General features: G+C 42.5%; 1 protein-coding gene across 5 annotated transcripts in view; it reads right to left on the bottom strand.

The window, feature by feature from the left end:
* LOC135323491 (inactive cell surface hyaluronidase CEMIP2-like) overlaps window positions 1-27,240 on the bottom strand; it is a 54,119-nt gene extending 26,879 nt beyond the window's left edge. Inside the window, exons 1-7 of one of the 5 annotated variants that reach the window (XM_064500846.1) lie at window positions 26,903-27,240; window positions 14,373-14,709; window positions 10,701-10,841; window positions 9,593-10,154; window positions 6,649-6,818; window positions 4,999-5,187; window positions 2,441-2,610 (exon numbers count right to left, since the gene is read on the bottom strand). In XM_064500846.1, coding sequence (XP_064356916.1) covers window positions 2,441-2,610; window positions 4,999-5,187; window positions 6,649-6,818; window positions 9,593-10,154; window positions 10,701-10,841; window positions 14,373-14,697 — 1,557 coding nt within the window. In that variant the 5' untranslated portion in view covers window positions 14,698-14,709; window positions 26,903-27,240. Of the gene's footprint in view, window positions 1-2,440; window positions 2,611-4,998; window positions 5,188-6,648; window positions 6,819-9,592; window positions 10,155-10,700; window positions 10,842-14,372; window positions 14,710-14,974; window positions 15,119-18,600; window positions 18,625-26,169; window positions 26,301-26,686; window positions 26,769-26,902 lie in introns of those variants that run through there. The other 4 variants (XM_064500847.1, XM_064500845.1, XM_064500849.1 and 1 more) reach the window with 4 other exon arrangements.
* Window positions 27,241-27,592: the final 352 nt, after the last annotated feature.

The following is a 27,592-nucleotide window of genomic DNA, read 5'->3' as shown; positions in this document are numbered from 1 at the left end:
GGGCACATTGCTGCCTCATGGTCAGCTTCTCACATAAAAGGTCCTGGTAGACAAAGCTTCTCTCCAGCCAACCAGCACCCTGCCCATGCCTTTGCATGGTGTTATTCCACCCCGGATGCGGGACTTCTCACTTGCCTTTGGTGAACTTCATGAGGTTTCTATCAGCCCTTTTCTCCAGCCTATGCAGGCCCCTCTGAGTAGCAGCTCCCTGTAATGGACCGACTGCTTCTCCCAATTCGGTACCACCTGTGCGCTTGCTGAGGGCACACTCCGTCCCATCATCCAGGTCATTTAAATAAAGATGTTAAACAGCACTGGCTTCACAACTGAGGCCTGAGGGACACCTCTAGGAGCTAGCTACCAGCTGGACTCGGTACTGCTGATCACAACCTTTTGAGCCCAACGCCTTACCTGATTTTCCACCCACCTTATATAGGTGGGAATGCCAAGTGTTGATGCTTGAACTGAGAAACTGGAAATGCCAGAATTAACAAACAGCTCTCATTCTGGAGTAATACCATTACTGCTGATTCAGATGCTCTTTTAAATTAAGAGCTCACGAAAGACATCTTTTAGCACCGAATTGAGAGAGAAATAAGAATTCTCCATCAAAATTGCCTCACAGAAACCAGAGAATTGCCCAGCTTCCTACATGGGGATCACCACACAACTCCAGAAAAGAACCCCATGTTCTAAAGCTGCAATTTCACACACATTTTAAATCAATATAAGTGTGGGTCATCATTGAAAGAGATGATATGAAGAGGCCTTCCACCAGCCTCTGCATTACCACTGCCTCCTTTTCAGTGACAACTTGCATTTATGTTGCTTCGAATGGATGTTGGAATTTGACCTCAAAGAGCAACTTCTTTGTTAAGAAAAATATGAAATTACCTTCAGAATTATGCATAATAAAGCTACTACTAGAAAGCAAAAATATTAAGCTGTAGAGACATTGAGGTAATGGGGTTGTACAATAATGGGGGAAAGCACAAATATGCTTTTTCATTCCATCTAACCTAATATGAAAACAGAAAACGAATGCAACAGTGATGCTCAGGCAGCAAATCCAAAGGAGCTAAATTGGAAAAAAAAAATTTTTTTTGTTATTAACTCACCTGCACTAGATATTTAACAAACAATCATTTTCATACAAACAGCTGAGTCCTCAAGGGATGTTGCTGATATAGTGGAGGACCATTTGGAGTTTTTCATCGCATAGCTAAGGTTTGTGTGCTTAAAATGTAGATGGATGGTCAAATCCAGACATTCCTTTGAGATCTGACTCTTAACATTTAAGAACACTAAAGCAGCAGTAAAGCCACAAACTAATGCCTCATTACTCATTGCCACTAAACCTCCTTTATGCCCCCATGACCAGTAGAAATCCCAGGCTGATTAAAACCCCTGAGGCCATGAATGTTTGCTAATGCCTAGCTCTCTCTGCTTGAGCACATAAGACTAAGAAAAACTGAAAAATGCCTTTAGTGCTAAAGTCTAGGTTCAGCAACAGACACCCAACAATTTTGAATAGGCTCCTGGGAACAATTTAACAACTTTGATGACTCAAAATGTTTGTTTTCTGTTCCATCTTCTCGCCATCTGACAGGCCTGCTGTACTCACCCTATTGTGGCAAGGTCACGCTTTGCAAGATTCACAGTTTGTCATTATCTGCTTTCATTACATTATCTCAAACACAAAGCATACTTACAGCCCACTCTGCTTTGCTTCCACAAAACAAAAGCGGCCACAAAAGGGAATGGGCTTTCCCAGCATTATGTCCACCTCTAAATCTAAAATCTGCATCCCAATGTTTCAAAAAGGGTGATTTAAACTGTGACCAACACATAACAAGCACAAATAAATTTGCATTTAAAATACAAGGTCTCAAACTTCTCCACTGTGAATGAAGAGCTGATATACTTCTGCACAATAATCTTAGTACTTAGTACAAAAAAAAAAACCCACAAAAAACAAACAAAAAAACAACAAAAAAAACCCCACATATCTAGTTTCTTTCATTTCCCTGCCTGACTTCTTGAGGCATCGAGGCAGACTTCTGGGATTCGATGCTCATGATTTGGGGAAGGAAGAAAGGGAAAGAAGATGGAGAAAAGGGAAATCAAATTTTATTCTATAATGTTACATGCTGAACATGTAGGGAAGTCGCTTGTAAGTTTTAAACACTGCCACACAAAGTTGCAATATATAAAGTATGTTTCTACAACATTTAAAGCACCCTCTTGCCCCAATTCTGCAGTCTAAGTCTTGGTGAGTTATATCTAACTTTGGGAAAGCTGAGAAGAGAGTCTTCTAGGCAAAGCAGCTATGTGAATTAATGTTCTCTAAATTTTCAAATCCCTCCAAGTTTAACATTAATCCTTTTGTCCTCGGTATGCCTTTAGGTTACAGAAAGCTACTTTAAAGTGTTCTTCATACCTTGATATGTCCACCAAATGCATCATAACTGAAAAACTGACACTCCTTTTCACGATAGCACATATTTTCTGTCTCTCCCTTGATTAAGATGTTCCTTGTAAGGACTCCAACTTCTGCTCTCATGTCCACTCCATCAATAACTTCTCCCATATGAGGAAACTGAGGATTTTCTGTCCAAAAACAATTTTGAATTAAAAAAAGTGAGAAAGTTGTCATTGATTAAAAACAAAAATAGTTATTGTATATAGGAAAACTATTTTTAGCACCAAAACTCTCATTCTGACACCTCAACAAGCTTTCAAAAGCTCTCAGCTTTTCTTATGCTAAGACACACGAATGCTGTAACTGGCAGTTGATAAACATTAAGCAAGTAAAAAACAAGCAAACTCCCCTTTTCCAGACATGGTTGATTCAGTGATACTTGAGCACCTTAGTGTGAGGGATCAAATACGCTACTGCATGTTTCATTCCAAAACAAGGCGCTGTATATATATTTTTCATTTTACTAAAAGGACCAAGACCTCTCCATTTTTGTCATTCCTAAAACAACTCCCAAAACAAATGCTGTAGCTGTTCAGGATGGGAAAAAAAACAAAAACAAAAACAAAACAAAACACGGAAGCCTTTTCAAAAGCTAGTTACCCTAAATTTCTGTATCTTGCTAAGAATTAGATGGGAAAACAAAGCTGTAAAATGGGACTATACTCCTCTTCTTGAAGTCTTCCTTATTGTTCTTTCCATATTTGAATAGCACGCACATATCAAGTGAGGAGACAGCAACTAGGCCTCCTATAAAACAATACCTTTCTTCATTTTTGTTTTCCAATTACAAAAGGGCCAAAAGAGCAAAAAAAAATTTGAAAAAAATCATTTCAAAAGATAGTGAGTTCTTCGTTATGTCAAATTTGCCATTCCACAGAAAATTCATTTTTTGTAGAATAAAGATATTGTTTTTTGGTTCTTGTTTTTTTTAAAACTGCTTCCCTTACTATGAAAAAGGAGACTTAATAATATCGTATGGGGGAGGGAAATAAACACGATGGTCCAATTCATCTCCTTTAACATCTTTTAACAATCTAGACACAGTTCTGGTAGCATTTATTTTCACAAAACACAAAATTTTGTATTTTATGTCATATTGTAAATCTTGCAAAAAAATTGTATACAGATTCTTAAGCAGCTGCTTTCTCATGGTACACAGTTTCCAAGATGAAACAGAGTTTGCATATTTTCTATTCAGTGGTGACAGAAAGTCTTCTCAAACTTCATGCTGCAAGCTTGCACCTTAAAATATCAAGTTCAATAACACATATGAGGTGAGAAAGTTAAGAACAAAACTGAGGATGTTTCCTGCACGCCGGCACTAAGTCAGTTCTGTGGTTTCACGCATGCTGGTATTCTCTGATGTCTAATAAGGTATATTTATATAAGATTTTTTCCTGCCTAGGACTTCACAGTGCAGTAGAACATATCTTATCAGAGCTAATGAATGCTGTAGGATGCAAACAACGCTGCAAAGCGGACATATAAATGGGCAGTCCCAGAAGACACAGGGGAAGAGGAAAGTTTGAGGGTGTACACAGCAAAGCTCTGGGAACCGAGAAGCAGAAGATAAGAGTTGTTTGAAGAAGAGGAAGTCGCACATTACAGAGGTGAATGGGACAAACCCAGATCTCCACGAGGAGAGGAGCATCGCAGCTGATGCAGAAGTAGCCTGCTCAGCTGCAGATAACCCTGCAGACCACCAGAAGAGAGCGACGCAGGAGGCCCAAGCTCTGAGGCCGACAGAGCTTCCTGGGAGGAGGCCGCTGGGTTGGCATGGACGGGGAGCAGGGTGGCAGGAGGGAGACACACATCTGCAGAGCCAAGGAGTCGATCCCAGGGGAGGCTGCCGTGAAGTCAAACGGCATGAGTCAGAGCAAAAAGGGAAATGGGCAATAACATGTACGATCATTTTGTGCACATCACGCCCAAAGAGAAAACAGATTGCAGCTAGCCTGGGACATCCTGTGCGGGCGCAGGCTTAGAACAGCCAGCTATTTTCATAACCATTTTACTGGGAGGGTGGCGCAGATGCAAAAACTGAGGAAGAGAGAAAACAGGTTCAAAGACTGACGTTTTCTATTTTTTTCCCCCTTTTTATAAAAATGGAAAAAATATAATGACAAGTTTTGGAAGATGGTAAGGGCACTACAGGCAAAGGAAGTAGTAATGACCAAAACAACAATCCAAGCACATATAAAGATTAGTGAAATGACAGAAAGCAGCCAAGAAGAGAACACAACCATAATTCATTCATGGATGAAAACTAAAGCATTCACTAAGCCTGGGAAGAAAGGCAAAAGAAAGGTTAGTATGGTGAGCATTACAGGTCAGAGGCAGATCTGACATTATACAGAGCAATTTTATAGTAAGGGAAAGTATACATTCCTGTATACGGCAACAAGACAGAGACATTAACAGGCAGTTACTGCTCCTGCTGAGAGGACCTGTTTGGGGTCCATTCCTGCTAATACACATCTCGCACAAGATTCAGGAAACGCTGACCATTCCCATACCTTTGACTTTGACCTGGTGTTTGCTACACTCTGGGCAGGGAAGGAGAGTGAATTCCTCCGTCTGATACATTGAATAATCTGTGCTCGCAACTATGATCCGGTCTCCAGGCTCCCAGCTACTGACATCATCCAGAAGATTCAGTATCACTCCACCCACAGCTTCCACCCGGAAGCCTGAAATTGGAACACCTAATAAAAATGGGAAAAAAGAGGAGAGTAAATACAGTAAGAGATTATATTTACCTGTACATGAAACCATCTTCAAGAAGATGGTTAAGCTCTGTCTAATAAGAAATTTGTGAGACTTCACACATTTCAAAATCCTCTAAAGTACAGCTCTGCTCTGAAATGTGACAGTGTGAAATACCATTAGAGTCTGCTTATTTGGTGGATCTCAAATAAAAAGAAGGGAAGAGGTGGAATTAACAGTGACAGTAAAAACTGTATCAGTAAAAGAAAAATCAGTAAGTATCAGTAAAATCTATCCAAAAAATGATACATCAGACAGCAACAATTTGTAGATCCAACTAGCTCTGCTTGTTTAAAGTGATATGTTTTTGCATTTTAAAACTTTGCAGATGTAAGCAAGGACTTGGCAAGCCAAAGTAAGGAGACTTTCATTTTACACACAACTAAAAATGGTTTGGCAGGCTAAATCACACACACATGCAATTCTACTGCATTCTGATGGATTTGCCTAAGCTCAGCAATTCTAATTTCACTTAACATTTTATTCACTGCACAAGGAAGAACTGAACCAGGATCTGGCTTACCTTTATAATGGAGCCTACCTTGATAGTACCAGCAAGTAAAAGATATATATATTTTGGTGAGTTTTCTTTTTTTTCTTTTCTTTTCTTTTTTTTTTTAAACGTGAGCCAATATGATTGCATAGGGCCACAACAAACAATATAAGGGTAGTAAAAAGCATAGTAAAAATAGCTCAACTACTTTAAAAACAAGAGTTTGACTACCTTAAAAAAGTCTTCTGAGGCAAAACCAATATTGTTCAGTAATTTCAGAAGCAGAAAAAGATGACTGCCCATAAACAACAAAACTCACATCAAAGGTCTTCTTGAAAAACAACTAAAGGATAAAAGCAAATGAGTGGTAGATCTTCCAGGCTCTTTATACCAGAAAAATCAACCTTGAAAGAGGTTGCCTAATGCTGATGAGAGAACTGAAGTTCACTATCATAAAGAACAGAAACTCGTAACACAGATAAAACTTTTCTCTTGGCTTGTGCACAGTTTTCCTTTTAGGATCACCATCAATATCTCAGAAGCTTAAATTTAAAATATATATGACTGACAGATTGCTAAAAGAAACAGAAGATCTATTTTAGTGGTTTATTAGAATCCTTATTCCTATCTAATATACTAAAAATGAAGATGGTAACTGCCTCTTAATGTAATGCTTCACATATACTGTACATTTAGATTGAGACCAAAATTTAGATTGCGAAAGCAGGCTGTACTGGAAGAAGACTGTCCTTGTACTTAATCCAACAGCCAGGCCACATGTGTGGCAAAAAGCAAAACTCACAGAAAATTAGAAATTAGAATTGCAACTGACAGTTCTAGCAAAAAAAAGCATACACAGCTTCTTGTTTTTCCCCGGCCTGCAGAGTTTTACCAGACAGTTCCCTACCATCGTTCCACTCGCTGTACGCTCTCACAACAAACTTCTGACCATCCGCCGTGAAAAATTGTTTCTGAGCGAGAGCTTTCCCACCGGTGCTGTGATTTTCGTAGTTTCTCACTGATTCATTACAGGAAGAATTTCCACCACCTATGACACCAACTAAAGCCCAGGCTTGCCTAAAAAAAAAGGAAGAAAAAAAAACCCCCAAAGTAAATATTTGAATATAATCTCCCTAAACAAACTCTTCACAAACAGACACAGGACAAGACAGGGAACACAGAAGGTATTTATAACTCCTCTGCCTACTCTCCCCAAACTCATTTTAAAGAGCAGGAGAAAAAAGCTGACATACATAATAAAAAAAAAAAAAAAAAAAAAAAAAAAAAAAAAAAAAAGATAGTTTAAAACACTTGGATGTTTTACATAAACTGGCAAATATGAGACCACTTCATTTAGAAGAGAAGCCTTTCAGATATGTTTTTGGCACACCGTCCAACAAGATACCCCCCTCCCCCCCCCCCTTTTTTTTTTTTTTTTAAGAAAAAAAAAAAAACACAAGGGACAAGCGATAGAAGTAATTCTGGCTCCTGCTCACAAACAGGTCTGCTGGAGCTGGGGCAGACTATGAGGCATCGCTGACACTTCTTGCCGCAGCAGTGCTGTCAGCCACTGCCCGTAAGCCGCCTGCACACAGGAGCCCCAGGAGACGTCCTTGCATCAGGCGGGGAGGGACGCATGGGCCCAGCTGCGGCTGCTGGGGAGCAGGGTATGTGACTGGCACTATCTTTTGAATCTTTCAGGACACTAAGTATACTCTTAAAACCTTTGGACACATGATCGTGGAGGTTTTTGAAGGCTGAGGCCAAGGGTTTCATTTTTTTCCCTCCGCTAGCCCTTCCCTCAGCTGGACAGTTATCTTGGCCACGTGCCTGCGGGGAGCCGGGAACTGTCCTTGATGTGTTTCCACTTTCCTACAGCCCCACTAGGTTTTGAAAATGGAAAATGAACTGCGTGGCACAGAAAGCTGCCACCAAGTTGAAAAAATCACAGTGTTTTGTTGTCTTTTACTGCTCCATAACGCCATAATTACATGCAGAGGCAGCAGACTAGGACATCATTAAAAAGCTGGAAAAAAAATGTATCATTAAGGTTTGACTCAAAGGAAAACAGGGTCAGTCAGCTGGACTTAGTCCATTGTTAATGATTGATTCAAAGGCAGATATTAAAACCACCTTCAATCTAGCTGCCTTTATTTCAGCCCTCTTGTATTCTTCTTAATGATTCGGTTTAAAAGGCCAAATGAAATTGTTTGGTTTTAATACACTTTTGAGAACAGTATATACTGGGCATGCTTTTCCACAGTACCAGCAAACAAGGTGAACCTTCCATACACCAACATTTAAAATAAATATCACAGAATTTAGCGCGTCCTATTTTGGATGAAGAGACAAGTGGAGAAGGACATAATGCAGTATTTATTACCATGTTGTTTCACTAGCTTTACAAGTTTAACAAAATGACCCTGCTTTTCCTTGGTGACCATCGAGAAATGAGTTGCTTGTCCATCTTCTGCTGCAGAGAGCAGAACACCACAATTTTATGTGCTTAAAGAGTCTCTTAATACTAATGAAAATAGACAGGAATTGGTTCAGCAGAAAAGAGAGAAAAAAGAAATAAAAGATATCTACTTCATGGCAGTGGGTTAAAGAAGTTCCCCATTTTAGATTAATTGCTGTGGCAGTCACAGGCAGAGACGAACATCAGAACCCGTCATCCGGATCAAGGCTGGCTGCACAGGTACCGAAAGACTTTCGCATGGTCTTTCTCGACTCTCAGAAGAGGCACTTATTCTGGGCCATGTAGATCTCAGTGCCTCTAACGAAACTGCTTCACAGGCAGGCTTGAAAGCAGGACCACGTGGCCAGATCTTTACACAGCTATTTTTAAGAACATGTTTCTGAAGGGAAAGTTGTAATACGTAACCTCGATTGATATTCTGACACTGCTGTGTCAAAGCAGAGGAAGGGCCAGATCTTTACACAGCTATTTTTAAGAACATGGAAGGAAAAAATAACCGTAATGCAGATTTTAGGGGATAATGGGGGGTAAAAATACAATAGAAAAACTAAACTACTGATTTTCTGAAAAACAAAAAGAGGTTATACAAAGCCATCTTTACGGAAGCTGAAGAACTGGTGGACACTTAGGCGATTCGGTGTCCCTTTCACACTTATTGTCAACCTGTACAGCAGCAAGCCACAGTAAAAACATGCACTGCAAAGTCATTTACAATAACAAAATGAATGGCACAGTAGTTTTAAGTTTCCTGCTTTAACACCTCTCACTGTCCCTATATAGCTTGTTTTACCTCTACTGTTGTATCTTATTAGTTGTCCCACCATTTGAGCACCAACAGTCTGAATGAAAGGAATGGCAAAAACTACAAAAACACCTTATAAATGTATTTCAATAATAAAATATTTTTATAGACCACTTCACTTGAAATACAAACAAAGGGGTAATGCACTTTGGTTTCAACAGTGCACGGGCATGGATAGGATGTACAGAGTAGTTTGATATACCTGATCATCTCCCCTTCTCTGTAGTCCCTCTCTAGCTTGTCATTCCTTGCACTTCCAAATATCAAATCATATGCATTAAAAGCTTCGCCTAGTACCTATTTGCTGTCTGTGTATTTGAAAGGAAGCAACTCCTCACTGTACCCAAATTTAATTTCCATAAAGAACAGCAAAAGACTGTAATTGTAATAAAACCTATCATACAGATATCTGTTAACTACCAGTCTCTGCATTATCCAAATACTACACTGATAATTAATCCTTATAAGATTTTCAAGACAGCCACTGTCAAAGTTTGACAAATCCCCCAAAGAGGGTAGAAGGTCTATCTAAACTTTACTCAACACAAAAGATGAAAATAAGTTATTTACCTGTAGCTCAATCCTGTGACAAACTTACTTCCCAGAAGATTTTGAATAGTCAATCTAGTTTCCTTCAGTAGATTTTTAGCAGCTGAATCTCCCACAGCAATAGCAACAATGCGACCAGGACTTCCTTTTTTCAGTAAGTTCTGGAGCTTCAAGCTTTCTTCTGAAAACTGATGAGTATCAAACCTTAATATTTCCAAAACCTCTGCTGTGTCCTGATCGATCACTCTCACATTTAGTCCACGAGAAAAATTCTTTTTAAAGGTATAATGACCATAGGCCAGCCCTGAGAAACTTATAGTCTTTGACAGAAGAGTCCATGATACCTTCTGGTGCCCATGCAATTCCAGCGTCCCTTCAGGGCCCACACCAATAAATTTTTTGCCAAATTCCGGCACATCAGCATCTTCATTTGATTTCCCATACAAAACGATAGTTGCTTTGGATTTATAGCGGCATTTCTCTGCTCCAACATGAAGCATTCCACCATCCTTTATCAGGATAAAACGAGTTCTCAAAGTAATATTTTTAGAACCTTCTTTATCATCACCGAAAACAAGTAACCCTAAAGGAAAACATATTTTCGTAAGTCAAAGTAATATCAAAGTAGACTCAAAGAACCCAGCTCTCCAATAAGAGCAACAGAAAAGTTGGAAAAGATTTAGTTTCCACTCCCATGAAATGAGCAGGTAAGCTTTTAAATATGTTTAAGAACACTTGGGAAAGTAACTCCTACTAACTGTGATTTATCTTTCTAAGAATTTGTTGAGTTCGTTCCTCTTTTTTTTTTTTTGTTTGCCGTTTTGGTAGGATTGCTAGCACACTTCTAAGACCAGAAGACAATCAGACCCTGTACCTGGAAAGCTACTACACAAGCCTTCGTTTACTATATCCTAGAGAAAACCATACGATTGCCCCACTGAAAGGGCATGAGAGCATTCATCCATCCTTTTAACGTTTGATGCTTCTGGCTTGGTAGCAGGTAGAAAAGTAAAAGCAGAAGATCTGGTCAATAAGCTGCAATACAAAATTTCAATGCACTTAGCATACAATCACAAAATAAAAAGTATATAGTCAATTGAAGCTTCTTGTTTATCTTGCCGTTACATACCTCCATCCTGTATAACTATAGAGTGTACTGTAGCATCTGAATCCAGACGAAACAAATCCCCCTTTTTGATAAAAACTCTTTTTTCAGGATCTCGTCCGGGGCTCCAGTTTTTAAGACGGGGATTCTGATCAGGACAATTCTCTGCAATACAACGTGAAATTCAGTCTTTTGAAATAAGCTGTCACCAACAGGACTATGGCAGTCAAGGGAGCATTAGGATGAACACGCGTCAGGCAGTGTCAGTCACCTCTAACAGACTCCCATCACCTTCTGTGCTTACAGTGCTTCAGTGACGGGTGCTGCAATGCGCGTTCGAGCAGCCAAAAGGCTACAGAAAAAGTGGCTAAACTTTCACAGGAAGGAAGGCATTCCTATGCCTAAATTAGAGGGGGGGGGGGGGGGGGGGGAGAAGAGAAATTCAACAGATGGTGGGAAGCCAAAAAGCCAGGAGCACTGATATCTGCAAGCTTCAAGACCCAACTCAGGCAGGACCACTAAGCCCCCTCCCCCCGACACCACGCACAGGCTCTGTGAAGAAACACGCCATATTTCCTGGCCGGCAGCGGAGGGAAATGTGTCCATGAGTCAGCAGCTTGATGATTTCTACACTGTATGATTCATCTAGTAACTGTACGTGTTTCTGTCGAGTCAGAAAGATGAGGAATATCATAACTAAACGACGATGACAAAAAAACCCCCTGGACTCGATTGCACATTGCGTTTTAGCAAAGACGACATGGCTGCTAGAACCAAAACGAAGCGCTCCTCCAACGCAAGTGTGCTTTTAAAGCAGGCGGATCAGCTTTTTGGCAAGCAAATCGGATGCGCTCAGCAAAAGCGTTTTGAAGTGCTTCCTTAGTAATTCCACCGGGCTGCAGGGAAACTTCATATATTTAGTGCTTCACCATATATTACCTCCAAAATTACCGATTAGATTTTACAGTCCACAGTCGTTGTCTCCACGGTTAAGATTAAATGAAAACAGAAACACATAACGGAAAATGTTAGGCAGCTAGAGCCTGGCCAAACCGCTCAAGCTGAAAATTTTCCAGGTCAAGCCTCTGCTTCGGAGTATTTCTGTAAGTTTTAACAAAAATGGGTCAGCTGGTAGTTGCTTCTAACAGGGTTAGGGGGGAAAAAAAGTGGTATTTTTGTAAGTGGTTATAAAAAAAAAAAAAAACCCTGCCAAAAAGAAAAAAAAGAAAAAAAAATATCTAGAACCTTCCACATGTTGGAGCAAGAATATGAAATTTGGCAGGAGAAAAGGCAGGAAACAGTTCTCAACATGCTGTTAAATAGTTGCTTTCTACCTGCTTAGCCACCAAGTCTGGAGTTTTCCAAGCCTCTGGGAAAAAATTATCAGTGTTATATTGTGCTCAGCAGAGGTTTATCACGGCTTGGCAGCCACGTTTTCTGAGGATCCTGTTTACCCTGGGCCAGCTCCAGCCGAGCACTACAAAGGCCAAGCAGAGCTTTCCTCCAAGAAAGCCTCTGCTCCTCGCGACGGCAGCCCTGCAGCGCAGGCCGCCGGGGCTGGGGGGGGAGGGACGCCGCGCTTGCAGCGCCCCACGGCCCGGAGGTGACCACGACGGCAGGAGGCTAAAAGCGAGGGGGAACGAGGAGCCGGTGCAGAGGCAGGCACAGGGGCACAGACCTGCATCCTTTTCCCTGCTGCGGAAGTATGCCGGAGGGTTAGGATTTACAGGCGATTGCTACTAAATCTCACCTTCCCTCCGTGGCCCGTTAAGCAGCCACAAAAAGTATCGACAACGTGGATTTCCCATTACCCTTTAGCGAGAGGGCACCTAGCCGGGATGGCTATCGCTGACTTTAATGCTGCACCTGCCGGGTTTCAGCTGCGGACATTAAAATTCCCGCCTGTCAAAAGCCTCCTGGGGAGCCGCTGCAACAGCAATACCACGAGGTTAAATTTCCAACCAGCCGGATCTTCCTTGGTGCCTGTGTGGGATGTCTCTTTTGTTAAGGCTCCCAAAGAGCGCGTGCTTTTCCTCTTACAGGATGACGCGGGGAACTGCAGAAGGACAAGATGCAACAACTAACGCTGCAAACTAGCTGGACTTCCCCAAGGGAGCAACGGGAGGTTGAAGGAAAGCAGTCATGACCTTGGGTTATTCCTCAGTCTTTACAAAGTCATAACAACAGACAGAGGGGAAAAAAAAAAAAAAAAAGGAAAAAAGAAAAAAGTTATCTGTCGAATCACAACTCTTCCTGCAACATCCTGAGTATCCTGGGTGATCCATCAACCACGTGCTAACCATACCTAAATATTCAGCGCAAAACATCTGTACAACTCAGGAATAAACTACTACAAATGATGCAAAAACATGCCCAAACCATTTATATTAAAAAGGGGGGGCAGAGGAGGGGGAACTGTCTCCTTCACATCAGCAATTTTTAAAGCACGAAGGGACCACTATTTATCATAGCCCACAACACATAATAAAACCTCACCTCTTTTACTAAAACATCTACCAAAACTTGTACCTTTTAGTTAATTAGCAACAGCAAGCTTTAACGTCTTGATATCAAAGCTGGAAGACTTTCTTCCCAGGATATTTCTCAGTCAACTAAGTCACCTTTAGCTCCCTTGCATGTGGCTGTGCTCAAGTACTCACTGCAAATCTGCACCCACATCACCAGTGATCACAAGGTAGCACTAACCTGCCATTTACCACTTCCTCAATTTTCTGTTTTCCTGCAGCCTTGTTGGGAAAGTACAAATTGTGCAACTTCACCCAAGAAGAGATCTCTGCAACCCACCACCAAGCGTGTTCCAGTAAGACGTATGCACCCATTTAATACTGCTATCTGAAATCTTCAATCGGTTGGTATCTAATTTGATCACCACGCATTGTGTTAGCTTGGGAAACAGAACTTTTGGCATTACTATGTCAGAAATGCAATAGTCATCATCAACCAGTTTCAATTCAGAAAACTTAGTTTTTAGAAACCTGATTCTATGTTAAAAAAAACAAAACAAAAAAAGCCACTCCCCAAAATATACTACCAACCTTTACCAACTGCATCTCATAATGAGCCTAAGCAATATTTTGCCAGAGGCACATCTAGCTAATGGTCAGCAGTTAATAAGATCATCTGCTCATGCTTTCTCACCACTGGCACATTTGGTTCCCCCCTATCCCAGATTCCCTGAAAGTTGTCCAGATTTCCCAAGATCAGCTAAAATGGGCTGATACAAAGAGCTGCCCGTTCAATTTGTTTAAAAACAAAGCAAACACATACTCAGAGTATTTTACTTGAATGCTATTTTACTATCTTCCCTAGTTACTGCTCAAACAGTGAGTATTTCATTTTGTCTGCAATTTGTGAAAATACCAGACAGCTTCTTTGACATACAAAAATAATTACACCTATTCAGCACACACTCCCCCCCCACTATCTTTATTTATTGCTATGCCTTTTTCCTTCAAGTAAATCAAATTATTCATAATAAAAACATAAAAAGTGACACCAATAACAGAAAAAGGAGCTGAACTTAACACTCCAGGACTGCTCCCTTCCCCACGTCAAAATTACAGCGAGTATCGCATTTTTGTGCTAAACCTTTAACACTATTCTGATGTTGAATTATTGAATTACATTCATGCAGACTTTAACTTCTAGGACAAGTTTGTTTGCACAAGAACTTACCATCTGGAGCATATTTTGAAGCTATTCCCAAAAAAATCCCCAGTGCAACAAAAAGCGAAAAGCTAGAGACGGCAAAGCAAATGAGAGTATTTTTGTGTCTGTTGGCTTCTGCGCGGCGGCGATGCTGCTCCGCTGGCAAGGACGCAAACGTTGCCCGGGCTTCTTGCCTGGCGGAGGTGAATTCGGCTGAAGCGCGGCTCTGCGAGGGCGGCGGGGGGCGAAGAGGGGCGATTCTGCCTGGCACGTACCCGGACGACCTGGGACCGCTCCCGTTCTGAGGCCGAAGGAAAGCAGGGGAGCTCCCCCTGGGATCAGCGTCTTGCATGTTATAAAGTCACTGGAACACACACGCACAGAAGGGGGGAAAGAAAAAAAAAAAAAGAGACAGGGTTTCAGAACGGAGAGTACATTACAGCAGGAAAAACCATCAGTTGCAAGTCACGTGCATTCTCCCCAGCGTGGCTGTTCATGCAGTACCAGCCACACAGTAGCTACTGGTCACCTGCCACGGTGTAACAGTGCAAACCAACATTTAGCATTATTGTTCATTAACAAAATTAAAATCAGAAGAATCTGGTACAAGGACCAGGTAGAGCACAGACCGTTTCCTAACGTTTCCACCAGGTATTTTTAATTGAATGTCGTCGCAGTTAATTTGTATTGTGCAATTAAGAAGTGACTTGCTGAACAATGAGAAAGCCAGCAACCCCCTCTTGCCACAGCTATGCAAAGAATGCCTAAATGTATTTCTTCCGCACGCAGAAGCTGAACAAACTCCTCATTGTTTTCTTTTATTGAAGAGACTGAAAGAGAAGTCTTCATTTCATAGGGGAAGCACTAAAAAGCATTTCATAAAGCACCAGACACAACTTTTATTTATGTTCACTTTTCCACTCTGATGCAACTTTTAATGAGCAGAGGTGCACAGAGCCTGCAAGCTCCAATTTGCTCCCAGCAGGATTCGGTTGCCAGTAAAGGTGTGTCTGGAGCGATCCTGCGAGCAAGTCACCTGCTGCCTTGCTCGGCAAGCCTCACCGTTTGTCTCCTTGCTGGGACGTCTGGGTTTGGACGCAAAGCTTGGAAGCAACGTGACTGTTCCAGATTTTTGTACTTATCACCCAGAATAGTGCACTATTTTTATTTCAGTTACTAGTATTCTGGTTCCATCTTTTTCTGGAGCAACCAGGGAGAAAAAACTACTAAAAATATTACTCCCCAGCCCATTCTGCCCAACAGCTTTGACCTACCCCACTTCCCTGGTCTACTTTAAGAGATACAACACTGCATACAATTACTTCCTCAAGCTTTCTTCCGACTGCATTGCATTGTAAGGAGTATACACAAAGCTGGCATGTATTTTTTTTATTAACATTTCTTAGGGATGGGATTTTTAAGAAGGCTGCTCAAGTTTCAGCTAACTGAAACCTGACCTCCTAACTAAATCCTGAAAGGGCTTAAGCAAAAGTCATGCATATTAAATAGCAAAATGAATTATAAAAATCAGAACTACCAAAGAGGAAAGGCCATAAAGATCCCCTTTCTCTCCCATTAACAAAGGGAAGTCTAAAGCTATACTCTGAAGTGCCAGGCACACTGGTGAAGGAGAAACACGACAACTGTAATCGTATTCTGAGAAGTAGCAAAGGAGCCTTTTGTCTCGCACGCTGCAAAATCTGATACTTCACTGTTTCAAGGCAAGCAGGGTTGTTGTCAGGGAGCAGGCTGGATTACCCTTTCAGGGGAGACAATGCCACTCCAGATGTACGCACAATGAAGATAAAGGCACTGAAACATTAACTGGAGCAGCCAGCCCCAAGTGCAAAAACCACGCCAAATCCACCAGCAGCTAATCCCGTGCTCCTTGCACCTGTTCCTCGCAGCAAACTGGTTTTCACCATTCTCCCTTCTGTGCTTTGAGAAACTGCTCCACAAATCTAATCCTCTGTGCTCAAACTTCACTGTCCAACGTTTTATGAGCACCGCGGAGTAGCTTGCTTTCATCACGAGGGCTTTTAAACTCAACTAAACATCTTCCAACAGTAAAATCTCAATCACCTTTTATGTTTCAGAAGCAGGGTTAAAAGCTTAATAGAGAAGGAGCCTTTCAACTAATTCAAAGGCAATATTCACATCTAACTGAAGCAGATATCAAACTATCCTTTTATTAAAAAAAAAAAAAAAAAATCTGACCCAGCAGTGAGAATTTTCATGTTTTGGATACCAAACTTCTTAGACTTGCTTAAAAAGTTTGCAGATGCAGCATTTATATGCAGCGCTGACTATAATGTGAAACAGAGTTAATAAGTCTTTTAATTGCTCAGCAGTATAAACTAAATCCAGAATGGTTATGCCACTTTTATCTACTAAGGCTTCATCTTAATAGCGCTGCCACTTTAAAGGAAAAAGTAATGGCAATTGAAAGTAATTCATTACAGCAGACACGGAAAGCACTGATATATTTCAAACATATTTTGTTTTATATGCTACAAAACATTAACCCTCCTTCGCAAGCATCATTTTGCTAACTGTAAAGTTAAAGTTTTCTAAGAATCCCATCCAGGTGCAAACACTGGTCACCCCAGGGATGGGTGGAAAGCAGCCTGCACAATCAACATCTTCCCCATTACAAAATAAAAATGAAGCAATACAACCACAACCAGATATTTAGTACAATCAAAAATTTAGCATATAGTCTTTCAGCACAACAGGAGTAACTATTTCCACACTTCTTTCCCTCTTCCTGTGTCATCTGAAATTCTCTAGCTGAAAGAATGATCTTTTTTATCCTTTACAGCAGCTATTGGTTTTTCTTTTAAATTGAGACATACTGACAATCTGACTCAAATTACTGACTTTTTTGTTCCCTTTTCAGATAGCACCACACAAATGCAAGTGCAATAGTAGTAGTATAACCAGTAATGCCCTAGAGAACAGTGCAGTTACTCGGCTGTGCAAATACAGCTTGAGTATAATGGGGGGGGGGGGGGGGAGGTGGGGGGAAGCTCCCTGAACTTTTTAAGTGCCACATTTTCTTGCAAACTCCCATTCATCTGAGTTTTTTCAACTTACCACTTTTACTTTCTCCACCCACAACCAAGGTTCGCCACTTCCCTTTGACCCAAGCCTACACTATACTCCTTTAAAATACCAAAGAAGGTTGCATCTTCTTTCAGGTATAGAAAACAAAGGATCCAGGAGACCATTGCAACTAAGAAAACCAGAGAGGGCTGGCTCCTGTCACCAGGATCTCCTAAACCCACGGGAGCAGGAGTTCTCATGAAGGAGCTCCACAACCTAGGTACCTCCTCTTGATGACGCAGTCCTAGACAAGCAGGAGTCCGCTCTTACAATTCCACTGTATTACATAGAGCTATTTTTGTATTTCACTTTGCAGCTTGTTTCAGAGTGATTTCAGTAAAAGTCAAGTTCTTGCACAATGTCCAACTGACTAATGCTGCCATTAAAGTTGTACAGAGTTCAATGCAAGTCTGCTACCATAACATTTTTGCTACACCATTCAAAGGGGCTGCTATGTTGGCATTTCAAAATTCTTGGCCTTCACCCTTTGACACAGTATTATACAATTTTTGCAAATCCATCATTCACTACAGTTTTTAGTTAGGGTTGCATATAAACACCTACTTCCAGCTTACCAATACCAGCGAGGCTCCAAATACATTCGGGTAGAGCATTTTGGATACCACAGCTCACTAGGTGCTTGTTAGCATCCCTCTGCTGGGATACTAAATGAATTCACATGTCATCCTTTTGCAGGAGTAATGCTATTTCCTTCCACACAGTTCAGATTTCTCCTTATGTACCCCTTCCTTAACATAAGCAAACAGGGAAGTGCTTCTCATATTCATCACGTCAGCCAAGTTGGCTTAAATAACTACCTTAAAATGAACCAGTTTATTTTGCACTGCAGCTAAGTACAGTGATTACCTGCAAGTTTCGTCCTGGTGGTAGTAGTGTGGACAGTAAACCATTGCCATGGATGGATGGCAATGGATCCCAGAACGGGCAGGAAAATCTCCAATTTCCTCACATCTTCTTCACCACTTTTAAGTTGTACCCTTATTCTACAGCAATAAGCAGTTACACATTCATACGAACCTACTTTGTTCTATACTGGCACAAACTGGAAACATATGCACGGTAAAACAAAGGAGAACAGCTGAATCTCCAGAGCCACAAGCGTGCACCGAGCAGCAAGCGGTCCACTTACCTGCTCCTCAGCACGGGGCCGATTTCCTGCAAAGGCATCAGACCCTACGCCTTTTAGAAGGCAATTCAAAACATCTTCCGATGCCACCCAAAATGAGAGAAACACACCAAGACACTTCACGCTTTCCTGACGGGAAATGATCATTGTAGGAAAACACAAGCTTGTTGTAAAACTCCTCGCTCACCACTGCATCATCTGACAGCCCAGTAAACAACGCAAGCTTACTTCCGTATTGTGCAAAATTAATGCTTCCTTTAAAATATATTTTAAGGGTGCCTAGTTGCATGTCTGTCCAAAACAAAAAAAGAGCAAAGAAACTAGATGAAACTGTACTGCTGCTGCTCTTGGCTATCAAACACTACACGTTGTAGCTCTGGCCTATCACCACGCAGTTTAATTTCAGAATATATAACCCCCAATAAGAAAAGGAGTGCAGGTGGGGGGGGGAATAAAAGAAAACCCCACACATCAGGAAAAATATTTCCTCATATAATACAGCGCCACACTGGTTCCTGCTGCTTTCCTGGCACACGGGCTTGTCTGGTATGCGATCAAAGGGCAGCGAGGAGCCCAGCAGAAGGGAAAGGGACAACGAGCTCATTAAAAGGCTCGTACGTAGGTACAATTGCTGCACAGAAAGCGGTGTAAAGCAAATTTCCAGTGTGACACGTACACTTTTACTTGCTGCCAAGCTGGCCACTAACTACTAGAGCTATTAATTTCAGGGCAATGTTTCAAATGCCTGAGAAGTTCCCAGTTCATTGGCATGGCATGAGCTTACCTTTAAGAAAACAAAGACTTCCCAATAAACACCTGGGGTATCTATATGCCTTCCTAGGCAGCTGCACATTTTGTTCTACCCCTTTGTTTTGAAATTAGGCCTATACACTAAAATAATAGACAGCATGTTTATAGGAATCTACTTTTCCATCTGCAAACGGAAAAGCTGGAAAAAAATGGGCGCACGGTAAAATGCATTAACAAAGTAACTGGGGGAGATCACAACAATGTTTAAGAGTCTGAAAAACCCCAACTGATTTTATAAATTGTAAAGCTAGAGACATCCTCTACCACGTACGCTGTTTGCTGCATGCCACCAAAAATGAGTCACCTCCCTTGCCCAGAGGTTTCTGAAGAAAGTCAGAGGACAAACAACAGTCAATGAGAAACAGAGACGTAAGCAAGATAGATAAGAAGTAAAAACATGGTTCAACAACAAAAAGTCATATTGCCCCAGATTTTCTGAATTTCCTGTATAGTGACTATTCATTTTAACTGAATTTGTAGGCACGCAGAAAACACACAAAATTACATATTATGCAAGCACTGGAAACTATTCAAACCAAGTATCACATTTCCAAAAACAAGCCTCCCCAAAGCACCCCAGATCAAGAGAGAGAAGTACAGACATGCATAATATTAACAATACAAGACAAGGCATGCAGGTACAAGTAATCTTTTTTGTTAGTCTGATTAAATATTTTGGGCATACAGCCTTTCTCCAGGTCAGAAAGGGAAGGAAATTTCAAAGCTCTATACAAGTAGGAAACAATTGCCCTGAGTTTAGTTACATATGGGTCACGTGATATGGGAAGCAATTTAGTTATTATCTATGGATTAGAAAAGATTTGGGGAGGAAGACGGTGATAAAATTACTTCCCAAGGGACGGGGACAGGTAATTTGTAGTATGTGGAATATGAGTCTGTCTGTAGGAACAAGCATGAAATTATGGCATGTCAGGTGAAACCACTCGCGTGGTTATGACTTGTAGCGTACGGCAGAGCCATCAGGAATTTGTCCTGGTCTCCCTTGGAGGTGTTCTGGAGATCTCCCTTAAGGCTGATGCCTGAAAGGGCAGAGGCAAAGAGACTTTTTGGGCAAAAAAAAAAAAAAAAAAAAAAAAAAAAAGTGGTTCCCCTCTCCAATGATAACTGGGTATGTTTTTGTCCTTTATCAACAGTTTGTGTGAATGAGGTTTGCAGCAGCCAGTTTCACTTATATAATTACCAGGAAAGCATTTGAAAGCAGCAGATGAAACATCTAACTTTTCAGAAAGTTCACATATGAAATTTAGGGATTTTTGTAATTCTTTTCCAAGTGTGCTTATTGTGGAGGTTGCTGAGACATGTCTGCCTTTTCTAATTCTTGGACGCTAAGCTTTATATATACAGTAAACGTTCAAGTGTTCTTAATTCATGTCAAGGCACTGCTAGTTTCAGTACTGCTCTAACAGAGCACTGCAACACCTTTACATCTTCCCCATTAAAACGAAAGCCAGAAACCGCAGCATCTGACTGTGGTCCTTATAGATAAAGCAATGTCTAACACTTCCAGGAGCTTCGTTTTTTTCCCCCTTTTGTCATAGTTAATCTTTAGAAATCATTTACAGTTTGGGGAACTCTATTCTGGTTTTCACTCATTGTTAAAATGAGCAGAATGTTCTGCTGGAGGAAGCTGCACAGAAACCAGTTGTTTCTTTGCGTACAACTGCATCTACCCATGCTTCAAATACAGAGGATCCAAGACAGCACGCTAAGAAACACCGCATGCACCCTCCAATGGGCAACCTGCATGGAATAATTTTTACTACACTTCTCACTTCAACCCTTTCGGAAAGGAAAGCTTTAATAATTTGCATAAGAGATCAAAAGGGGAGACCTGCATTTTAATCATGCATCTGTCTTTAGCTTGCTGTGCGAGTCACAGTTCATTTGGGTGCCGAGGCTGTAACACGAGAGAAACGGTCGCTAGCCTCACCGGGACGCCGCGGAGCTCAGTTTACAGAACACTTGGGTCTCCCTCGGCTCAGCAATATGTTTAAGTACAAGCCTACTTTTAAGCAAATAAAGAGGTCTGTTTAAATGGGCAGCTTCCATGTGAAAGTAGCTTCCTTCACCTTAGAGAACCTGAAGAAGATGCCACCAAAAAAAAAAAAAAAAAAAAGTAAAACCATTTTTTTTTAACTATTTGTCATGCTGATGCTAATAAGAGGCTGCATTTAAAGATATCTGCAGTCTCTAAAAGCACACAAATCCCATCCAAAGTTGCTACAGCTTAGGACTTACTTCAGAAAAAATTTCTATGCAATGGTAACACATTTCAAAGGAGAACTCCACTTCTGGGACAATCTTGAGTGACTGATTACAATCAAGTTCTGGCTTGTACAGTAGTCAAGAGGAGGATGGTTACACTACCTACCTAATTCTTGTTTATTAAATATTGTGATTGAAAAGCCCTTATAAAAAGATTATAATCATATATGACAGCACAGAATATAACAGTAGGAAAAAAACCACAGTTAGATCTCATGTTTAGCTTTGGTCAATGGACATAAACATAACTGCTCCAGGCAACGCCCAAGTATATTGATAGGATTACTAAGTACTCAGTGGGCTTTCATGTTAAAAAAAGAAAGGCCTAAGTCACACCATTATATTTAAAATATTGATCACTAGCACGATATGCTCTACTCTGCATCAGCATATGCATTTGCTTCTTTCTCTTCTTCATCTCAGTTCTTTGTACTTACCGTGATTTTCCTCTCTACTAAAGCTCTCAAATCTTAATCTTACAAGTTTATTCATCCAATTCAGATTTCAAGTGATGATACGCCACCCCTTATTTCTCTTACTTGACGGATTTTTTTCAAAATTTTTTTTTAATTGTGCAGAAGAAAACAATGCAGCTTGAAAAACTGCCTTCTGCCTGCTATAATTTCACACCTTCGTTCTTCTGACTCATACAAACACGAGGCAACTCTAAGTTACAGGAGTTTGCATTAAAAGATGATTAAGCCAAGAGCTCCAAGTCACACCCACTGAGCAAAGAGCAGCGACATCCGCACCTCTGAGCTGCATGAACTCCCAGAGGATTCTGTATCCTGGAAAAAGATGACTAAAAGGATATATGACAGAGGTCCATAAAGTCATAAGTGGCACAGAAAAGGTGAATGACTGTTCCTGCCTCTTCCAAGAAAAAGAGACATATAAAAAACCTTTGGAACCTGACATAACGCTGGATTTTGTAGATTTTAAGAGGTTATGTAGGTTCAGAAAACAGCAAGGACACAAAAAAGCAGTCAGCCAAGGATTGCTGCACACAAGGATTGCTGGCAGCTTAGGAAGTCCTCGAACCATAAGTTGCTGGTGGCTGGCAGCAGTGGGATGATTGTACAATCTTTACCAGACATCTGTTGCTCACCACTGTCAGACATCGAGTAACTGTCTGGACAGATACTTAGTCTGACGCAGTATGACCATTCTTGTACTATGCTTTATAAACTCCCAGTTATCCGTCACCTTCTGCCCCTGCTTCTCCGAACTCACCACCTCCTATAACTACCAAAATGCCCTCAGCCCCACCACGACAGCTCTTTGTCAACATTATCAGCACAAAATATACCTTTAACTGATGACTTAACGCGCCAGACTGGCATACGGTAGCTGAGGCATGGGAACACCTTCCCATTTGCTATAGGGACGGTGGCCTCCAGCAGAAGGGTAGGGCAACTGCCAGCTAAATCCACGAGGGCTCAAGGCCCTAATATCACACTGACCTGTTTTTGGTGCCTGCTAAAAACCGTTGCTACAGCGCAGCTAATGCATGGTAACTTGACTGCATGTCTGAACACTTGCATTCTGCATAGCTTTACAGAGATCTAACCCATAGCACAGAAAACCCTGGTACAACTTTAGAAAACAAAAACATTTCCCATCTGTAAGAATCACAGAGACAAACAGAGTACTTGAGATATCTGACAATAGAAGCAAATCTTTAAAAGCCAAACAAAGGCTTCAGATCCACCAGTAAGCATGCATTCTGCCGAGCTGGTGGCTGCACTCATAGTTTGGATTATTGTGGTAAATTCCTTTCTAGGGACTTTACTCCAAGAACTTTGCACCCGAAATCCAGGCCTTGCAATATCCTGCCAGGTACAGCTAATCATATTGCATGACCGTACTACCTTTTTTTTTTTTTTTTTTTTTTAAATCCTGTGTGTCAAAATGATAGACGAGCAGCTAGTACGTTCCCTTCTGTTAACCCACTTCACAACAGAGGAACAAAATCAGATACAAGTTTTAAAGCATGCTTTCTTTAACATCTTCAGTATTTCCTTTCCGTATTGGCAAATACCTCACTTTTCTTCCTTGCATCTTTCTTCACGGTATGCAGATTTCTATTCCCCCTCCGCTTCCTCTCTTAGTATTACTATTCCAAGAAAATATATAAATAAACCCATATCTATAAACAAGTTGTCCCCATCTGTCTTGCCAAAAACATCTCCACTAAATCAACAGTGAAATCCTTTCCAGTAAAACATAACTTATAAAGGACCTTATTATCACATCTAATCATGACTGGATTCAGCAAACAAGAGGCTGAAACATACATATGGATTTTCATCTTCTTTTGATGTATATTTTAAGTGGTTTTATGGAATTGTCTTTGCTAATCCAATGAATGAACTTCACAGATACACTTTAGACAACTCTGTAACACCACGTGCTCCTATCGTATCCTTTGCATATGCAGAAAGTGAGACTTAGTAGATGATAATTTTCCCACTCATTTATGTCAGTAGTTTTTAAATCAGTGACACAATCATGCAAAAGATGAGGAACAGAGCTGCGGAACAAGCTTCCTCGCAGAGATGCACGATGAAGCCAGTCAGCTGAGGAGGCCCTTAGTTTGCAGGGAGGGTGGGAAGATGCCACCAGCCAGCTGTGGAGGCCGTGGCTCTGTGGCTCCAACTCTCAGCAATTGCTGCAGGGCAGTTCAAAAGGGGGATTCTCCCCATCTCCTGTGCAAAACAGCATAATTTGGTCTGCAGAGCCCACCAGAGCTCTGCGAGCTGCCCGGTTTGGATGTGAATAAAGAGGAGAGGCCAAGCTGGAAGAGATTTTGCAAGGGAAGGGCAAGCAGTAGGGAGGAGGGCAGCAGCACCGAGAGGAAGGACAGCTGGGATCCGCTCAGTGCCAGTAAAGAGGCATGAGGCTACCTCATGTTCAACAAATCAGATAAACATACTTGACTTGCTGCATAACATCCATGACGTTTTTAATACCCATCCTCCTTTATGGCTCTTCACATTTGAGAAGAAATAACAAGCTGCAAAACACTACTCTCTCTCTCTTTTTTTTTTTTTTTTTTGCAAATGAAACTCCAACGCAAAGAAATAGAGAATGCACCCACTTAAAAACACACGAAAATAGTTTGCTAAAACTGTTTAATATAGAGCTTCCTACAATATGCTGGATACTTAATAAAGGTAGTTTAATGACTATTTGATATTAAAAACAAATAAGTTATTATCCATAATTAAAGAATGTTTCAAGTAGTCCAGATTGTCCAAGGTATGTAGGTATATATTTGCATCTTTTATAATAACGTTGCTTTCAAGCGTTTAAATTAGACTGAAAAGCATCTGTCCCACTGAACCTTATCATTCCCCACTGAAAGAAAATCTCCTAATCTCCTTTCAGATAGAAGCTATTCAAATACATATCAAGCAAGATTTTGAAAAATCAGGCTACTTAGTAACTGAGAAAATCCAGCGGCTTATTCTTCAAGCTTCTAGGATTAGTAAATCTCATTCTACTACAGCTATTTTTACATTCACATATAAGGGGAAAACCAACTTTTTTCTGTTCTCCTATCCCATCGCTTGGTTTCTCAACTTGGAAAAAAATGAGATTGAAGCCTCTCTTGCAGTCATGCACGCAGGATCCCCGCAGACAAAGCAGCTCAGAGAGCTGCAGGCTCCATAAGAACAGTTTTTTTCTCCTCCCTACTGCTGTGTAGTTCAAACCAGGCTACTGAAAGACCATTTTACATACACTGATCTGCTGCTATATATCTTTTTCTGTGCTGAAACCCGACTGATGCCACCTAGCAGTTCCAAGTACCGCTTTCTCTTTTTTATTGCTTTATCTTTGTCAAGCCCCAGACGCTATTTCATTTCGACAGCAAATAAGGAATACAAAACCTCTTCCCTTTCCCGACTCTGCCCCACAAATCCTTCTTTAAAAGGCGAACAAGGAGCGGCCTCTTCAGCGCACACCTCTGACCTGAGCTGTGAGGTGCGCGTTTGTCACCGCAGACCCTCTCTCCTTAGAAGGGTTGAGATATGGGACTCCCGTTACGTCTTGTGCAAGTTTTGGGGCACGAAAAGCACGCAAACAGGACAGACGCCCCGCGCTAAGCCGAACACCAGGAGATGGGGCAGCGGGGCAGTTACTGCAGCCGAAACGGTCCGAGCTGCCCTGCAAACAACGCCGAGAGCATCCGATGAGCAGCCTCCCCCCCGCTGCGGCACCTGCCACCCACCCGCTCCGCTGGGAAGCCCCCGCGCCCACCTGTCCAATAAATAAATAAATAAATAAATAAATAAAATTAAATAAATAAGAAAGCGCGCACGCCAGGCGCAAACCCGGCCGCAGGCTGGGGGCCGCCTCAGCCTCGCGGCGCAGGCAGAGCGCAGCCCCCACGGGCACCGACCGGTGCCCGCGGGAACAAAGAAGCAGGCGCGGTGCGGCCGCCCCCGCACAGCGCTCGCGCCCCGCACTCACCTGGGCCCGGCACCCGGCAGCGCGGCGCTCAGCGCGGCGGCATGTCGCTCCGCGCCGCCCCGGCTGCGGCTGCGCCAGGCCGCGGCGGCCCGGCCCGGCCCCGCCCCGCCCCGCGCAGCTCCGCGCCGCCCCGCGCAGCCCGGGGGAGGAGCGCGGCGGGGCAGCGGCGCGCAGGCCCGGCCCGGCGCCGCGCGGCCTCCCGGCCCTCGGGGGCAGCGACTGGCGAGCGGGCTGTGCTGGGGCGCCAAGGTCCGCGGAAAAAAAAAAGAAGAAAAAAGACAAAAAAGCGTGCAGGTGCCCAGAAAGGAGGTGCAAAACGTTGCAGCGAAGGAGCAGGGACACGTAGAAAGGAGGGAGAGGGAGGGACGCGGCGTGCTCTGTCTCTGCAGCCGCAGCGGGGAGACACGCGCATAAGCTGCGTGGAAGGCAGCACTAGAGAAACCCCGAAAGCAGAAAAGTAGGGGCTGGTTATCTCTGCGCCGGGGCTCGTCCGGCTGCCCGGGATGAAGTTACTCACAAGAGTCGGAGCCCGGACGGCCTCCGAGCTAGGAGCAGAGCCGGCTGGAAGCTCCCGTCCTGCCTCCTGGGATTTTTTTTTTTTTTTTTTCCCCGCAAGTCCGATTTGGACTGAAACCAAACCAAACCCAAAAATGTTCTGAATTTCAAGGCACCAAAAAAAAAAAAAAAAGTTGCGTTTAGCGGAGCAGCGGGGCCGAGCAGCTCCGGGACTTACCTCTCGCTGGGACGCCGCAGCCCCCCAGGTTGCTCGCTTTGATGTAGATCTGACAATGGACTTCTCTTAAGCGCGGGACCTCCCGCCCCTCCCGGCGCACCGAGGTTGGGCCAGCCTCGCTAGGAATCAGGAAAAGAAACCCAACAACCAGCCCTGATCAGATCCGAGGTGCTTTCAATGAAGCGGCTCGGGAAGAACAGCCAACATTTTCCAAAGTAACTGTTCCCTTGGAAATTTTCCAGGCGGCTGGAAACCAAGTGATAACTCACTTCTGTTCCCATAAACAGTGCCCTGCGTAACTTTGGTTCTAGCCATTTCTTCTTTGTTTACCAGCAACCATATCCTGTGTTTGCTCGCAGCAGATGGAGACATCTAGTGACTAAACACCGAACTGCAAACCCACTTCGGTCCGGGCTCCAGCCCGGAGCGGGGCGCGGGGGCTGCAGCCCGGGGGGGCCGAGCACAGCCGCGCGGACGCGGACGCGGTACGAGCTGCCGCACTAGCTCAAGCCGCCGGCTGCGGTTTCACCCCTTACTTGGGCTTCAGCCCCTCACTTCGACGGCTCAGAGTTAGAGCGTTACTTCACCCAAGATTTTGCCTGTATAGACACGAAAGGGGCTGGGACAGTCCTTAACTTGTGAAGAAGATCAGTACCCCACTGCAGTGAAGACAGGCCTTTAGCTATCTGA

This window comes from Dromaius novaehollandiae, chromosome W, assembly GCF_036370855.1.
Source record: "Dromaius novaehollandiae isolate bDroNov1 chromosome W, bDroNov1.hap1, whole genome shotgun sequence".
Lineage (NCBI taxonomy): Eukaryota > Metazoa > Chordata > Aves > Casuariiformes > Dromaiidae > Dromaius > Dromaius novaehollandiae.
Note: the sequence above shows the minus strand (reverse complement) of the source record. Positions and strands in the feature narration are given on the sequence as shown.